The 18665-nt window shown below is 36.9% G+C and overlaps 1 protein-coding gene across 2 annotated transcripts in view; it reads right to left on the bottom strand.

The window, feature by feature from the left end:
• TBCK (TBC1 domain containing kinase) overlaps window positions 1-18665 on the bottom strand; it is a 175128-nt gene that overhangs the window by 151127 nt on the left and 5336 nt on the right. The window contains exons 2-3 of one of the 2 annotated variants that reach the window (XM_006778899.2): window positions 14326-14546; window positions 8497-8569 (exon numbers count right to left, since the gene is read on the bottom strand). In XM_006778899.2, coding sequence (XP_006778962.1) covers window positions 8497-8569; window positions 14326-14518 — 266 coding nt within the window. In that variant the 5' untranslated portion in view covers window positions 14519-14546. Of the gene's footprint in view, window positions 1-8496; window positions 8570-8859; window positions 8950-14325; window positions 14547-18665 lie in introns of those variants that run through there. The other variant, XM_015558092.1, reaches the window with a different exon arrangement.

Raw genomic sequence — 18665 nt, 5'->3', positions numbered from 1 at the left:
AAGTTATTCAGTGCCTGGTAAGTTAATGTTCAAAAAAAATATTAAATTTTATTAAAATGTTCTATTATTTTATGTTAATGATTACTCATTTATTTCAGCCCTTTGTATTCAGAATGTCTCTATTGAAATAAACTTACGTTTCTATGAAAATTGAAGCTTTTGTTTTTTTTGCGGCTCACATAAACTTAAACCTTGTTTTTTTGGCCTGTGTTAGCCTTGGAGTTTGACATGCTTGCACTACAGTTTCCACCATCTCAGCCACAATGACTTACTAATACAAACAAGAAAACCAAAGATCAAACTTGTTAAGGCACTAAAAACTTTCCCCAAATATTTACTAAACAAACTGTGATAGGCAGAATTCTTAGATGGTCCCCAAGATATTTGCTCCCTGATATGCACCTTGCATAACCACCAATACTAAATATGATGAATTTTACCCCCATGATCACATTATGTTATATGGCACAGCTGACTTTAAGAATGGGGGTTGTCTGGGTGAGTTTGGCCTTATCATATGAGTCCTTGAAATCTATATCTAGAGGTTAGAGACAGAGGAAATGAGAGATTCCTGGCATGAGGGAGATGTGATATGAACAAGATTCTCCATTGTTAGTTTTGGAGCTGCAGATGGCCTCTAAAAGCTGAGAGCAATTTCCAATGGACAGTAATCAAGATAGTAAACAGGAATCTCAGTCCTACAATTGCAAGGAACTGAATTCTGCCAACAACCTGAATGAAATTAGAAGTGCATTCTTCCCCAGAACGATGAGAATGGAAGTCAACAAGTTGTTTCCTTTAATCATTCTGTTTTTAAAAAGAAAAATTATTTCCCATGGAACAGACTGACAGTTATCAGAGGGGGGGGGAGTGGGCACTGGATGAAAGAAGGTGAAGAGAGTAACCAAAGAACATATATGCATAACCCATATACACAAACAACAGTGAGTGATGGGAGGGAAGGAAGGGCAGGGATTGGGTGAAGGTGGGCAATGGGGGGGGGGGGGGGAGAAATGGAGATATATGTAATAGTACCAACAATAAAAATAGTTTAAAAATTTTCAAGTAACAATTGCATAATATTTTCACCAAAAGTATTTGTCTGGGAAATAAAATTATGGCACATGATTTAAAAGAAAGTTAATAGGGAAGTAGAATTCAAACTGTGTGACTAAACTAAAAACATATTTAGTTCATTCAAATTAATTTACAACACATTAACTATACACAACTTCTTATAAGAAGTTATTCTTTAGGACACAGAAAAATGAAGAAAATTATAGTATACATGCCAAAGGGTATAGTTAATTAGGGAAGGTAAACCATACTTTTCTTAATTCTATAATTGCAGGCAAACTATTACAAGGTAGAAGGGGAAAGTTACCTTGCATCTAAAGAGATCAATATAATAAAGAAATTTGGAGAAGGAAAACACAATTTTTGCTTTGATTCAGTGGTTTAATATAGAGCAGTGGTTCTTAACCTTGGCTGCACATTAGAATCACCTGGGAATCTTTTTAAAATCCTGATTTCTGGGCCTCATCCTCCAGAAATTCTGTTTTTTTGTTATGGGGTGGGGCCACAACATTAGTAACAAAGAAACAGAATTTCTGGAGGATGAGGCCCGGAAATCAGGATTTTAAAAAGATGCCCAGGTGATTCTAATGTGCAGCCAAGGTTGAAACCACTGGTATAGAGGGTTACAGAGTGAGCTAAGTGAATTCCTTGAACGAGTGCTACACATTATGCTAAGGAATGAAAATACGCTGTTGGGCAAAAAGAGAGCACAGTTCTCGTGGTATATTTCAATTCTCTAGCACTCAATCTTCTCAAGTATATATTGGTAATAATAAAAAACTACTTGCACAATTTAGACACTATTTGGAAATACAGAATTAGACTGAAGTCATGTGTTATGACTATATAATGCATTTTCTACACACACACACACACACACACACACACACACACACAAAATCGAGAGCAGCCGAATGTTTTTGAGCAGGGAATGAACTGATTTTTAAAAATATTAATATACTAGCAGAAAGTAGGAATGATTGGAATATGGAAAGACTAAAGGCAGGAAGACCAGTTAGGAGAAAGTTGCCATGCAATAGTCGGGCTATTTGATAATGAAGACCTAAACTAAAGATTGTAGAGGACAGCAGAGATGCAAGAAATAGCATCAAGGCTGTATTAACAATACCTGACAATGAATAGCACATAGGTGATACCGGAGAGGGAGAATGCAAAAGGTAGCTGCAGAATTCCAAGCCTGGGAAAAGAGCATCTTTGGGTATTATTTTCTCTCTTTAGACAAAACAATAAAATAGAAAGAAAAAATATTTTATCAATAATATAAATCTCTAAGTTACTTGACTACACAGCAATAATTTCAAATGCACTTTGGAACAAGGGCCCTTGAAGAAAAAAAATGTGCCTCAACTTCCACCATCAGGTAACATCCTAAAAAGAATACTACTATCTATTTCCGATGACTATGCCATGTGGCTCATTATCCAATTCTGGACTGCATTCTACAATGTGTCCAAATTCTTTGAATATCTAATTCAGTGAGTAGGCAATCTTTTAATAGGGGCAAGTAAAATTTACTCATCCGAGTTAAGTCAGATCATGTTTTCCAACAAGCTAGTGAACAGCTGCAGGCATAGCCTGCTTCCCATCAAAGTCTCCATGTACAACCTCTGCAATGCTGAACATTCTCTGGTAAATTTTCAGAACCATAACCCTAAAAACATATGACAAACTACATTTTATTAAAGAAACATACCTGCACTACTCACCCTTCTTCACTTGCAAATTTAAGGACAATGCAGAAACTTTCTTGTATGTGCCAAAATTCTGCTGACTATCTGTCTATGAACTACACTTACTGGCATGTTTATAGATTAAGCAGAAGTACATGCTCTGCATAACAGAAACAGAAAGGGAAAATGCTTTCTAAATAGCACCTACACATAAAAAGCCAACCATTTCCTCATGCTTCCTTTAATAAGAGTGATGAAGATGTATCTGTTTTTTAATATTCTCTGGAAAATCTTTCAGAAAGGAGTTGAGATTTACATTTCTCCATTTTTCAATATCTTGAATCTGGCTTAGGGTAGCAATTAAGCATATATATACTCACAGGCATCAAAGAGGAAATGATTTTCAAACAAATCTTCTAAACACTTTAGTTTTTTTCTAGAAACCTACTGGTTATAGGAGCTTAACTTAATTCCATGCCTCTATGTTTCCAACAAATAATTTTGATCAGTTAACTAAAACTGGAGAGAAATATTGACAAAATTGAACTCTGAAACAAGTAACATAAAAAAAATCAAAAGGAGAACAGCATTCTCCAATTATTAATTATTCATATTCAGGCTTGAGTAGACTCTTAAAAAAATGGTGAGGAGTTTTCTCTTTCAAACCAGGTTATCAAACTATCTACACAAATAAATTTCTTTACAAAAGACTGACTCAATAATACTTCCAGGTCATACAGTTTGGATAACATGAACTCTTGAAAGGGTTCTACAGCCATTAAAATTATAAAAAGAGAGAATGCTTAATTTTCTAGTAGGACCTGAAACCTCCAGATGTTAAAATGTAAATCCAGTAAGGTATGCGTCTTGAATGATGTTTAAGTTTAGACAATCAACTGCAAATAACTACCAGACAACTAGCAGCTTACAGTTTTGCAATAGAGGCAGATGGACAAGTAAAATTCATGGGTCTCAAATTGCAATCGCATCTAAATATATTTCCTGTTTACTCTGCATCAGCCTTTTTTACAGGTGCAGGGTGTTTACTTTTGGCAGTTGGGGAAATAAGTGATTTATAAGCCATAAGAACATCTTTTCACTTTCCATAAACAGGTTACAGAATTAATTAAAATTTCAGCACATCAACTCTGCACATGAAACCTGCTCTGTTATTGGAGGCTAATGCAATCCAAATATGTGGAAAGTCAATCAGTTTTCCACAAAGCTAATTTAGGTGGATGGATCAGCTAACAACTTAAAACTGACCCTGACAGATACATTTCAACTCAAAGACAGTAAGTGCTGAATGTAGCATTCCAAAAAGAACAAGGAAAATATTGAATTTTAGTCTATGACCATAATGCTGAAAAAAATAGTATTTTATTTACAAAAATTTATATATATATTACATGGATATATATACATAAAAGTTACTGCATGTTCTTTTATTTTTTTAATATTTTAATTGATTTTTAGAGAGAGGGCAAGGGAGAGGGAAAAAGAGAAACACCTATGTGAGAACGAAACATCAATCGGCACCCTCCATCATCCCCCTCACCAGGATGGAACCTGCAACCCAAGCATGTGCCCTGACTGGTTATCAAACCAGCAACTCCCACTCCACCCTTCCCCAATCTCCAATGCACAGGACAAAGCCCAACCATCTGAGCCACACGGGCCAGGGCTGTATGTTCTATTTTAAATAAATGAAAAAGACTATTGTAAAATGTAAATGGCATAAAAGATAATATGAAATTTGCATTTAATCCTATTCATGTTTATCTACTTGCTCAAAGAATATGCTTTCACCTATAACATTTTATCCTCATGAAGACATATACAAAAGCATTGAAGAAGGTGGCTTCTTTATACCTTTACACTGTTGAAACTATTGGTGTTCACTGTTATGAGATTTATCATTGCTAAAACAAGGATAATGAACACAGAAAAATAAAACATTTCATAAGCTAATGGATTTACTCTTATTGGCAAAACTTGCTTATCCATCAACTTTATCCTTATATAGTACAAGTGAAAGTAAAAAAACCAAAAGGACAGAGTTGAGGTAAAACAATGAAAATGGAAATATCTCTTCTGAGTAACCAGTTTCTCTTTTCCGCCTCAGTTCTTTTAATAAGTAAAGGAAGAACATACATGCACAGAGAGGAAAACGTGGAGATCAGAAGAAACATACTACAGTTTACTATCCTGATGATCAGAAAACTACTCTAGTAGTTTCAAAGTCCTTTAGAATGGCTGAGAAAACAAGACAATGAGGAACATCAATTCCGATACAGAGCAATTCGGATAGTAGCATAGCTGTCTGTGGAGACCCTATTCCAGCTCTAGTACTTCTGGATACTCTCTTCATACTCTACCTTCTCTCTTCATAGGGTAAAATACTTCCTTTCTTCTGCCTCAAATACCATAAATGAATACTGAGTAATTTTGAGATTCTTATCCAACAGGCTCTGAAGCTAGCCAAGAGACTGTGGAAAAGCTATCTAGACAGGGAGGAACGAAAGCGTCCTATCAACAACTGGCACAAAATGAACGAGCTATCTCTAGAAATAGATCATCCGACTCCAGGCAAGCTTTCAGATGACTACAGTCCCAACTAATATATTGATGGCAGCTTCATAAGATCCTGAACTAGAATAACCCAGTTAACCCATTTATGAATTCCAGACCCAGAGAAATTGTATGAAATAATAAATGTTTATAGCTGTTTTGAGCCACTAAGTGTTGTGGTAATTTGTTAAGAAGCAATAACTAATTCAAATTATTTCTTCTTATAGAAACAAAGAAATACACAGAAGTATGCCACTGGATCAAACACCTTAATTAACAACATAATATTGTGGCTTTCTTACAGTAAAAAAATAACTTAACAAACTTTTTTTAAAAAGAAGGTATAGCCTGGCTTGGGTGACTCAGTGGTTGAATCAATCAATGAACCAGGAGGTAATGGTTTGATTCCCAGTCAGGGCACATGTCCAGATTTTGGGCTTGATCCCCAGTAGAGGGCGTGTAGAAGGCAGCCAATAGATGATTCCCTCATCATTGATGCTTCTATTTCTCTCTCCCTCTCTCTTCCTCTCTCTGAAATCAATAAAAGCATTTTTTAAAAAAGGTATAATTTACATAGGTGAAATGTACATATCTTAGGTGTATAGCTCAGTGAGTTTTGACAAGTTTTAAAAAAAACATATACCATGTAATACCCTGATCAAAAAGTAAAAAATTTCCATTACAACATTCCGGTCCCTCAATGCTATTTAAATAAGTTCTTCTATTACCCCTTCCCCCAACTACTATTTTTATATCTACCATCATGGATGAGTTTTGATTTTTCTAGAACATCACATATATAGAAGAATATAATCTATTGTGCCTGGCTCCTTTTGCTCAGCATAATAATTTTAACGTTCATCATGTTGTTGCAAATATCAGTACTGTTGATTTATATACCCTTATTTGCTTACCCCACTCTCCCACTAATGGACATTTGAGTTCTTCCCAATTTGGGGCTACTATGAATAATGTTTCTGGGACTATTCTTGTGCAAATATGTTGGTAGTCATGTATTTTTCCTTTCTCTTGGTTAAGTTCCAAGGCAAGGCAGAGACTAGACTGAGGCAAATGAGTTACTTAGGGCCCAGAATTTGAGCAGATCCTCTACCTAGGAGTAGGATTGCTGGATCATAAAATAGATGTTTCTATAATAATTTATCCTTTTAAATTACAGCACTATAATTTTACACTTAGATTTGTCATAGATTCTTCTGTCAGGAAATCTACCATTTAAAGACAATAATACTTTAATATGTATCCTATCTAATAAAAGCCTAATATGCTAAGTGTCTGGTCAGCTGTTCTATCAATCAAAGCGTAATATGCTAATGATATACTAAGGCCACTCAATCGCTCACTATGATGTGCACTGACCACCAGGGGGCAGAGAGTCGACTGGTCGCTATGATGTGCACTGACCACCAGGGGTCAGACACTCCAAGTGGTAGGTTAGCTTGCTGCTGGGGTCCAGCCAATTGGGACTGAGTGAGATGGGCCGGACATGCCCTAGAGCCTTCGGCAGCCCCTCCCCAGCTGACCAACCTCCTAAATCCCTTCCCGGACCCGATTGTGCACCAGTGGGGTCCCTCGGCCGAGCCCCACCATCTTGCAACCTGGGACCCCTTGGGGGTCGGAGAGCCAGTTTCAGCCCGATCCCACAGGCCAGGCCGAGGGACCCAATTGGTGCATGAATTCATGTACCGGGCCTCTAGTACTGGTATAAGAAAACATAAAAATATGTACTTATAAAGGCAATTGGTAAATATTATATTATCAAATGTAATGCATATTAAATACAATACAAAGTTGACAAATGTCCTTTAGAATGATCCCTATAACAAGTGAAACTCCTTGTTTTGCAGATAAGGAAAACGATTAAGAGAATTGTCCAAAGCTGACTAGCTAGTTAGATGTTTCTTCATCATATATAATGCATTATAAATTTTTATTATAATTTAATCCAGCCTGAATTAAAATAAAGTGTGTTTTTTTTTCCATAAAGATGTGGTTACAATTGGTTTTCAATTTAACATTAAATATCTTTCACAGCATCTGTAGCCTATAAAGTATAAACTTAAACTGGTGATCAAAGAGTAATATATTCTTAAAAAGAAAATAAAAAATGTGTGACATGCAAGAATATAATTATAAAACACATTTACTAAGTGAGCATGAGTTACTTCTAAGTATATAGAAAAATGACTTTTAATTCCTATGGTCAGATTAGACTTTTCTAAAGAAGCAAGTAAGGTAATAATATACTTGATAACAGCATGTTTCATGCTAAAGACTGCTTAAAACCAAATCATTTAAAGGAGCACTGAAAGTACTTTTATTCAATTTATTTCTTTTACTTCTATTGAATTACTACCATTTAGTAAGATACATATTTTTCTCCCTTGAGAAAGATTTATTTTCAACTAGAACAGAGCAGCAGTTAAAAAGTATTCACTAAAAATAATAATTTTAAACTAGAATAATTATAATCCTATAAAGACTCTTGGAAAGCACTTTTCATTGGTTTGGTATAGCTTTTTTTATGCATTAAAGAAATATTTTTGATAATTTTAAGATATTTTCCAAAAAATCTGCGAAGAAGTTCATTTAATAGAATATTTATAATAAAACTTAGACCATAAGCTCTTCTTGCCAAGAATGCCTGAAATAGAAAATAAATATACTGAGTCTTGAAATAATTGAATTTAAACTGTTGCATTAAATTTCACCCAAGCCATGATATTATTTTTCTATACTCTTCAAAAGGGTCTGAAAATAATACAGATCGATCATTGTGTCCCTAGGAATACTAGTATCCTGTATAAGTTACCAAGTACCCCTTTCAGGAAAATACTCTTAATCTCAGCTACAGAACTGCTTAGTACTAAAAAGATTTCCAATTGTCACATATATTCTCCATAGGAATTTTTTTTTGTCAAGTGCTTCAGCGAATGCCTACTTCACAAAAGTTGAACATTGGATAATGTCAATGATAAATTTCTATGAGGTCTATGAATTAAATTTCCCAAAATGAATATCTGCACCTGGGTTTTATCATAATAATAGAAGAAACTAAAACACTGCCGTTACTAGTTAAAATGGCTTTTTATTTGCCAACTTCTGCTTTTCATTTAATTTCCCTGATATTATATAGTACCTCACAGGTTTCCCTTCTCGGAGTAAATCTTCTAGGCTCTGTTCACAGTGTTCAGCCACTACCACCAGTCTCTCTGAATAAAACAAAACAAATCCATTTTATATGTTATATACATATTTTAATAACATTTTACAACATTTTATACAACATTTTAATAACAAAATAATACCTCACTAAATATATTAACATATAGTACAAATGATATTTTAAGAGATTTTCAAACTCTATATTAACTACATAATTATCAAATATGTATAACAACAGGATCGATGTGTAATAAAACAATACATTAAATAATATTTTTTCATCTTGTGTTTTTCTCCCATGGAAAACACATCAGGAAAAATAGATAGAAAGGCTTACCTTTGGAAAAAAGTGATCCTTCCTCTGACATAGACTAGGAGAAGGAAAAGGTTGGGTGAAGATATAAAAAAATTTTGAAGGAAAGGGAAAATTAGAAGCTAGGAACAGATTATTTTCATAGCCTGGGTCCAACAAAAGGTCTGTGAAATTGAGTGCATGAACTTGAGAAAAGTAGAAATATTCTGAATCATGACTATAGAAAAAGAACAGAAAAGTGATGTGGGATTGTTTGTAATATCCTGGGGCCTTCTAAACTATGTAATAAAAATTTTGTTAGGCACAATCAATATTATGATGTAATTTTATTTTCTAACAGATCTATGAATGAGATAGCACAGTTCTGAGGGTTATACTTTTTCCTTCATCAGTAACCTTAGTAACTAACACTTAGTCTGACATTGTAGCAAATGTATGTATATTTGTAAACGAATTAATATAAGAAGAACAAGAGAAAAGTACAACGGGGCTTACAAGTGGATGGGGTTTTAATAAGGTTATTTCAGAAGAGATTAAGGGTTTAAAAGAAATTGCAATACTGTGAACATCCATACAAAGTGGATTCAAGGTTAGATAAGAAAGTTATCACAAAATATAGATGGCAAAGATAAAAAAGTGAAGGTGCATCCTAGCCGGTTTGGCTCAGCAGATAGAGCATTGACCTGTGGACCTAAGGATCCCGGGTTTGATTCCGGTAAAGGGCAAGGACCTTGGATGCAGGTTCCTCGCTGGCCTGGGCCCAGGTCAGGGTACTTGCAGGAGGCAACCAAAGATGTGTTGCTCTCACATCGATGTGATGTTTCTCTCTGTCTTTCCCTCTCTCTTCCACTCCCTCTAAAAATCAATGGAAAAGTATCCTCGGGTGAGGATTAAAAAAAAAAAAAAGTGAAGGTGCAATGAGACAAGGAATAGTGAAAATCACACAGAGGTGTGGTGAAAATAAAAAGCAGCAAAGGTAGAAAAATGAGATAGAAGACAGGAAAGGAGAGTTTCAGAGTAGGAAATCCAGTAAAAGGAATTAACTCGGTAACAATTAGTTCAAGGTCTGGTCTTACATGGGGGAGTAGAAATGGGAAATGGTATACATACAGGCAGTCAAATGAAATGTGAGGGCAGGATATGGAATAGTCAGATCTTGGAAGCTGAAACTCTCTGAGATGGTGGCATCATACAGAATGGACTGAAACACTAAAATTAAAAATGCTCTAAATATGCCAAAACCGGTTTGGCTCAGTGGATAGAGCATCGGCTTGCGGACTGAGAGGTCCCAGGTTCGATTCCGGTCAAGGACATGTACCTGGGTTGCGGGCACATCCCCAGTGGGAGATGTGCAGGAGGCAGCTGATCGATGTTTCTCTCTCATCGATGTTTCTAACTCTCTATCTCTCTCCCTTCCTCTCTGTAAAAAATCAATAAAATATATTTTTAAAAAAATGCTCTAAATAAAAGCTATCACTTTCAGGGAGAAACCAAGATGGCAACATAGGTAAACACCGGAAATTGCTGCCTCGCACAACCACTTCAAAAATACAACTAAAAGACAAAAAATCATCCAGAACCACAGGAAGGCTGGCTGAGTGGAAATTCTACAACTAGAAGGAAAGAGAAAAGCACACTGACACTCAGAGGAGGTTCGGAAGTAAAGTGCTGAGGTACGGAGGCGCACGTGGAAAGGACTGGCAACTGAGGATGCGGTTGTCTTTTCAATCAAGAGGGAGACACAAGGGCACGTATTTCAGTTGCAGGCTCGATTCCTACCCTGGTCGGTGGGGGCTCATGTGGGAGCAGCCAATAGATGTATCTCTCTCACATATATGTTTCTCTCTTTCTCTCCCCCTACCTTCTAATCTCTTTAGTAAAATCAATGGGAAAAAAATCCTTGGATGAAGATTAACAAAAAAATAAAACTTGAGTAGAAACTTCCAAATTTTTCAAATTAAATGCAACTGAAATGCCTGGGATGCTTTGGAACAAACAGACCCTTACATAAACACATTTTCAATTGGTTATTTAGTCCTTATACATACAATTTTTCAAGACAATGAGCACTGCCAAGATAAACAAGATAATCAAATTCCCTGATCTTTTGATAACCACTGATATTTTCATTCTAGGCAGCCAAATTTAAACTGTACAAATTTTATACATATCTATAAGTTATGTTACCCTAGAAGAGAGGGCTGCTGAAATTTAGGAGCAGAGCAAGCAGGGGAAGCAGAATAACTAGCAAGATGGTGGATAGGCCTAAAGGGACTACCCAGATTGTTGAGCTGGCTTCAGCCCTAACAGAGATTACTGTCTAAGGGGATCCATTCCTACCTGATATTGATAGCTAAAAAAAAGGTTCCTGTGCAAAGTCATCAATAGTGATCCCCAGGAAAATTATCTATACTAATAAAAGGGTAATATGCTAATTAGAGCAGACATCTTCTGGACATCCTTCTAGACAAAGCCACAGCGGCTGCCTGAGTCTCAGGCAGGCTGCGGATGGCGTCTGCTGCTGCAAGGGCTGGCCGAAGGTTCAGGCAGGCCACGGATGGCGGCTGCAGAGGGAGGCCAGACTGCTGCTTAGGTCCACTCCCCGTGGGGCAGGGGTCCTCAAACTTTTTAAACAGGGGGCCAGTTCACTGTCCCTCAGACCGTTGGAGGGACATAGTTTTAAAAAAAACCATGAACAACTTCCTATGCACATTGCACATATCTTATTTTAAAGTAAAAAAACAAAACAGGCACAAATACAATATTTGTATTTGCATGTGGCCCGCGGGCTGTACTTGGAGGACCCCTGCCATGGAGAGTGGGCCTAAGCTGTCAGTAGGACATCCCCTGAGGGTTCCCAGACTGTGAGAGGGTGTAGGCGGGGCTGAGGGACCTCCCCACCCCCACTGTGCACAAGTTTTCGTGCACCAGGCCTCTAGCATAATAAGATTTTTTCCTGGTTCAGCATTTACAGGGGCTCATTTATGTAAAGGAAGGAAAAGAAGGAGCTTAAGAAATACCAGTACCTAGAACTATTGAGTCATTTTCCCAAGAAAAGAAAGCCTGGACAGAGGGTAAGACCCCAGTTACATGAACTGAAGCTCCAAACAGACTTCCAGACATAGTGGAAAGGAATAAAGGGCACTTGAGGATACAAGAATGAAAAAGCCCTAAGGACGGAGCAAAGTGGCAAAAGTTTGAGAAGACAAGTGATGAAAGGCATATTTCAAATTTGCAGATGCAAAATAAGCAAGATTAATTATGGTCACTAGTTACAGATGATAATGAGTATATACTATATTGCCAAACTTTCCTAGAGTGGTTTTAGAACTTAGCCAAGCTGACAACTGAAAACTCTTTAGAATTTGTACTTTGTAATTGGATGTATATTGGTGGCAGGGGGTATTTGAGGCATTCAGGAATTGACAATATCAATTTTTTAATCATGTAAAAAGTCCCAAATGATATCTATTATTTTGTTATTTACCCAAGGCTATTTTTCCCATTGATTTTTAAAGAGAGTGGAAGGGAGAGACAGACACAGAACTTGAAAAACATTGATGTGAGAGAGACACATCCATTGGTTGCCTCCCACATGCACCCCAAATGGGGTTGGGGAACGAGTCTGCAACTGAATTATGTGCCCTTGACTGGAATTGAACCCAAAACCCTTCAGTCTACAGGCCAATGCAACAACCACTGAGCCAAACCAACTAGGTTGATATCTATAAATTTTTAAACATTAATTCATGTTATCAAAGCCATTTATTAAATAAAAACTTTAGCATTAAGTTTTATCTTTTTTAAACAACAAAAATGCAAAAAGTTCCTAATTAGTTATTTAATTGTTTTATGTCTCAATATTCTAATCTGTAAAATGAGAATAATAATAGATTTTACGTCAGGGTTATGTAATGAGGATAAAATTAATATATGTAAAACATTTAGAATACTGTGTAATTCATAATAGGCACTCAATAAATTTAACCATTAATTATATTTATTAGAAAAAACATTTTCTACTCAAAGTCTATAAAACTTTGAGAGCAAATATTTTTAAGGCATAGTCTGGACTACTAGAAACTCTCATTTTACCTATTTTTCAGCAAAAAAATAAAGAAAATGTAGTTTGCATTTATTGAGAACCTTTAATATTAGCTAAAACACATGAAAATGCCATTTTTATAGGAAAAAAGCTCAATAACAGCAAGTATATAAGATTAACTTTTAAAAATTATTATTAGAAAAATTAAATACATTTGACTGAGATGCATATAAAACAATTTTTAAAAATGGAACCTCAGCATGCAATTAAGTTTCCAAAAATAATTTTAAAATAATAAAAATATTGCCATGATGGCCCTGGCAGGGTAACTTAGTTGGTTAGAACATTATCCTATAAGCCAAGGTTACGGGTTCAATTCCCGGTCATGGCACATACAAGAATCAACCAATGAATTCATAAATAAATGGAAAGATAAATTGATGTTTCTCTTTCTCTCTGTGTCTCTATCTCTCCCCTTCTCTTCCTCTCTAAAATCAATCATTAAAAAGAAAATATTGCCACCATAAGCATCTTTACTGGTATGTGTTCTATAGATTGAGCATTTATGTCCCCCTAAAAACCATAGGTTGGCATCTAATCCCCAATGGATGGTGTTTGGGGGTGGAGCCTTTGGGTGGTGAGTAGGTCATGAGTGCAGAGCCTTCGTGAATTGGATTAGTGCTTTTGTAAAAGAGGCCTGAGAGAACTCCCTTGCCTCTCCTATCATGTGATGTTATAGTGACAAGATGACTACCAGTGAAAAAATGGTCCTCACTAGACATGGGATCTGCTGGTGCCTTGATCTTGGATTTTTCAGACTCCAGAACTAAATAAATGTTTGTTCTTTATAAGCTACTCAGTTTATGGTGTTTTGTTACAGAAGCCTGAATGGATTAAGATACGGGATATGGGAGAACCCCATTATACTATTAAAAAGAAAGTAAATATCTTCTTGGTAAAACATTAACTTTTTAACCAATAGGATTAAACTTTTCTACGTCAGTTCTCTACATGGAATCCTCTGTGAAAAAGCTACTGCAGCTCTGAAAAAAAAAATTTTTTTAGCAACTCCCTTTGATTCAAAGAGAGTCCAAGCTATTTTCAATCATAAAATACATTCCAATAAAGTATGAAGTTTCTAACATTAAAACATTCATTTCCTTTTTACAGAGGTGAATAAATATGTTTAAGGATATGTGGATTCCCTGAAAGAGAAAATTAAAAATCCTGGTTCTCAGATCTGAGAAATATACCATAAATCATTCAAATGTAGTCAGGGAACCTCAAGTGTCTAGAGCTTTTACTGACAGGAGTTTGGGCTGGAGTGAAGGGCAAAGACATGCGTGGACACAGGTACTGATTTTTGCATACTTTCATTGTATATTTATAACCTAACCAAGGTAACAGAGCAAAGAACACAGAATGGAGAAAAAATAACAACTCACCATGTTTTCCCCTAGAAATATCCACATATTGGCACAGTCTTGGATGGATGATAGTCTTAAGGATTTGAAAGCGCCCTAAAATTTTGATGGAATTTGGTGTGAGAGGAAGCCCGTTGCTTCCACAAACATCATGTGGTAGAGCAGAGGCAAAGAAGGTAAAGGCACCCATTTCGACATCCTTCAAGGGAAACATCTCCGAGTCCTAGATCTTCCAAGATAATCTGGAAAAGGAAAGAATTTTTTGACAGATCAACCAAACATTAAACCAGTGTTTTCTCACCTTAAACATGATTAACTATATAGATAGATAGATAGATAGATAGATATAGATACACACACACACACACACACACACACACACACACACACACACGCGCGCGCGCGCGCGCGCGCGCATAATATGCAAATCAACCGGACAGCGGAACATCCAGTCGTCTATGATACACACTGACCAGCAGGGGGCAGACGCTTAACACAGGAGCTGCCCCCAGCCTGCAGGCCCTGATCACCCAATCGGGCCCTGCCAGCCAACCTCTCAGTCCCTCCCAATGGCCAGCAGTCTCCGATCACCTGATGGGGAATTGGGTGGCGGTGGGCACGGGCGGTGGGGCTGGCTGCCGGCAGCTGGGGAAAATCAGCCCTGATCGCAGGCCAGGCTGACCCTACCCATGCATGAATTTCGTGGGCCAGCCCTCAAGTAAATATATAACTTGGAGAAAATGTCAATCTGAATACTTCAAAGTAAAAAGATGTCAAGTTAAAAAGTTCCAAGATAATATCAAAGAAGAAAAACTACCAATGAGAAATTTACACTGCAGTTCTAAATCTAAGTCAAACACTTTCAATAGCATTCAAAGGAAAAGATAGAACATTTCCTTTTCAATGATGCTTGGCAGTTTTGAGTTTAGAGGTAGTTCATTACTGCATATTAATTTCAATAAGGCTCTTCTCTTTACCTAAAGCTTGAATAACACTAGACTACCAAGAATTTTTCCTTTTTATAGATGAGGCAAGTCACGAAATAGGAAATAGAGATACCAACCAGACACTTTAAATAATCAAAGGACTCTTAATAGTAGTAAAAATTCAACTAGATAACAGAAGAGGCACTATGTTATTTAAATGACTAATCAATTTTCATTTTTGTGCTAGGTGTTTTACATGTGATTTGTTTTAGTCCCCTTAAGGATCTTGACAAATGTTACTGCCACCAGGTTTGAGATAAATGCTCCATGTGTAGATCCTGAGGGTTCTTATTAGCATGAACTCAAAAACATATGGTGCCTTAGAGTTGTGCAATAGAGCAGCCTGGAGATTAAGAAACTTGCTCCAGAATCAATCTGACTTACATTAAGGAAACCATAACAAAAAAGGTCCTGAATAAAATTTCCCTCCTGCCCAGGTGTATCATTAAAAAGACATTCTATTGATCAAGCACTGCAATCTTCCCTTCTCAGCTTTCACAATAAAAATCTGGAATTCTAAATTAAGGTAATAGGCTACTTCTCATATATATGTCTGCCCAGAAACCTCATCAAAAGAATTAAAATGTTTTAAAATATATAAACTCATAACAAGAAAGAGAACAGAAAAGAACCACAAGCTGATGAAAGATTTCAAGAAAATATACAAGCATTTTGCATATGGAAGGGTACTATCACAAGAAACAGAAAGATGGAAGTTTCAACCTATACCACAGTCAAGAAGTTTTCCCAGCCCGTTAAGATCAGAGGCTTCAGATTCAGACAAAATAGATCTCCTCTTAATTTTGGAACTTATAGGACCCCAGTTAAGATCTGACTGTCTACTCAACCATCCAAAAACAGAGTATGTTAATCAATAATCCTGTCCATATGTGCAAAGCTCCTAGACAGCTTTCTTTAATTTTTAAATAATGAACTGTCCAGGAATCACTAGATAGCTAAGGAAAAACTATAGAACAAAAGGAAAAGAATAAAATAAACCAAGAAAAAAAATCTGCTCTAGAGGCAATGAAAATAACTTCTGTAAATAAAAAAAATCCAGCCCTAGCCAGTTTGGCTCAGTGGATAGAGCATTGGCCTGAGGACTGAGGGGTCCCAGGTTTGATTCTGGCTAGGGACACATGCCCGGGTTGCAGGCTCGATCCCAAGTGGGGGGGGGGGCGTGTAGGAGGCAGCTGATCAGTGATTCTCTCTCTCATCATTGATGTTTCTATCTCTCTCTCCCTCTCCCTTTCTCTCTGAAATCAATAAAAACATATTTTTAAAAAATTCAAAATTCAACTCTAATATATTTAGGGAGATTTGAGAAGATATTGCACTCATTACATAAAACAGGAGGTATGGGAAATATATTTTTTAAAAATCTGATATATAAAAAAGGCTAATATGCTGAGTGGCCGACCATCCAATTGCTATGACACACACTGACCACCAGGGGGCAGACACTCAACACAGGAGCTGCTATGACATGCACTGGCTATTTACAGAGACAGCACTGCAGACCTGGCAGCCACAAAGAACACTAGGCTTCCCCCAAGTGGGAAACAGGCCCCACCACCACGCCAGAGTGACATCCTACCAAATCGCAGCCAACACTGTTGAGACAACATTCCACAAAATGCGGCCCACAGTCCAGCTGAGCCCAGCCCGGAAACTGTAGCTGTGGGCACCGGGTAATAACGTCATGTAGGAATGCCCTGTTTCCTCTCCCTAGTGACTAGCCTCTTTGGAGTTTCTTCAGCCCAGGAACCTGACTTGCTTTATAGCCAGGTGCAGTTCAACCAAATGTTTGTCAAGCATTTTCCCATGCCTCATCTCATTTGATCCTCGCAGAAGTCCTGGAGTAAGTAGATAGGAGACTCAATGGAATCCTATTTTCTTTTCATTCACTGGAAAACAGAGATTTAGAAAGCTAAGAAACTCGACCCAACTGAAAAAAAAAGTAAGAAACGGCTGACCTTGAAAATGACTTCAAGTTTTCTCACTGCACAGAATATAGTGAAACAATGCTGCAGTTAAATATTTTACCCTTTGTTCTCCCTGCGTGATCTACAATAATAATCTGCTTTGTGTTGATATTTACTGTGTTGCTGACAATTCCTGAAAGAGAAGTTGGGGTGCTTCCCTGGGCTGGAAAAAATTTAGCTAAATCAGAAAGCAGTTCTAATTAAGCAAGTTTATTCTATATAAATAAAAGGCTAAGTTGACTCGCACATGCGTGATACATATAAAGCTCTTGCTGGCGCCAATCGCACGCATGTGTTTCAATCTGTCATTGTCGACTGTGAATTTGGTTGACACTTCTATTATAGAGAAAGTGCAAATAGCAATATTAAAATATTTCTTCTAATTAATTTTCTCTCAATGTGCATGAATTCATGCACTGGACCACTAGTACATATTAGGAGGATATGAAGAAACTGAATGGAAATTGGTAGAATCACTATGGACCACAATTTGACACTATTTAATATATATAAATTTCATCTGATAAAAAGCAAAAAAGTAAACAAGGAAAATTGAGAAAATATGAGAAAAGAATAATTAAATGAGTACTTGATGTGATTACCAAATTACATGTGCTTAGAACATAGAGTAAAATGGCAAATAGATAAAAGCATACAAGAAGATAACAGACGTGCGAATCAAGGAAAGAATTACCTTAATGAGTTTCAAAACAAAGAACAGTGAAAAACTAAGGAGAATAAAAGTAAAACAGAATAGGGGAAAATTCCCCATAGATGAAGGGAAATATAAACCTTAAAATGAAAAAGTCTTATAGTTTCAAGGAGGATAAATGAAAAAAGACTAACCTGAGACATTTATTCTAGCACCTTTCAATAAGTTCATTGCAAGGAGAATAAATTCACACCAAGATATATCATAATAGCTCGGCTGGTGTGGTTCAGTGGTTGAGTATCGACCTATGAACCAGAAAGTAAAGATTCCATTTCCTGTCAGGACATATACCTGGGTTGCAGGCTCGATCCCCAGTACAGGGTGTGCAGGAAGCAGTGGATCAATGATTCTTTCTCATCATGATGTTTCTATCTCTCTCCCACACCCTTCCTCTCTAAAATTAATCATCCTATCTAATAAAAGAGAAACATGGTAATTAGGTGTACATCCGCTACCCTTCCCATTGGCTAATCAGGGTGACATGCATATTAACTGCCAGCCAAGATGGCGGCTGGCAGCCAGGAAGTTTGAAGCTAACATGAGGCTTGCTTGCTTCAGTGATGGAGGAAACCAACGTTCCCCGCCTGCCGCTGCTGGGCTCTGAGCTGCTAAGAAACAACATTGTTACAAATATAGAAGCTAAACAAAACCCCAGAAACCTGCTTTCAGCCAGCTGGG

Source organism: Myotis davidii, unplaced genomic scaffold, assembly GCF_000327345.1.
Source record: "Myotis davidii unplaced genomic scaffold, ASM32734v1 scaffold967, whole genome shotgun sequence".
NCBI lineage: Eukaryota > Metazoa > Chordata > Mammalia > Chiroptera > Vespertilionidae > Myotis > Myotis davidii.
Note: the sequence above shows the minus strand (reverse complement) of the source record. Positions and strands in the feature narration are given on the sequence as shown.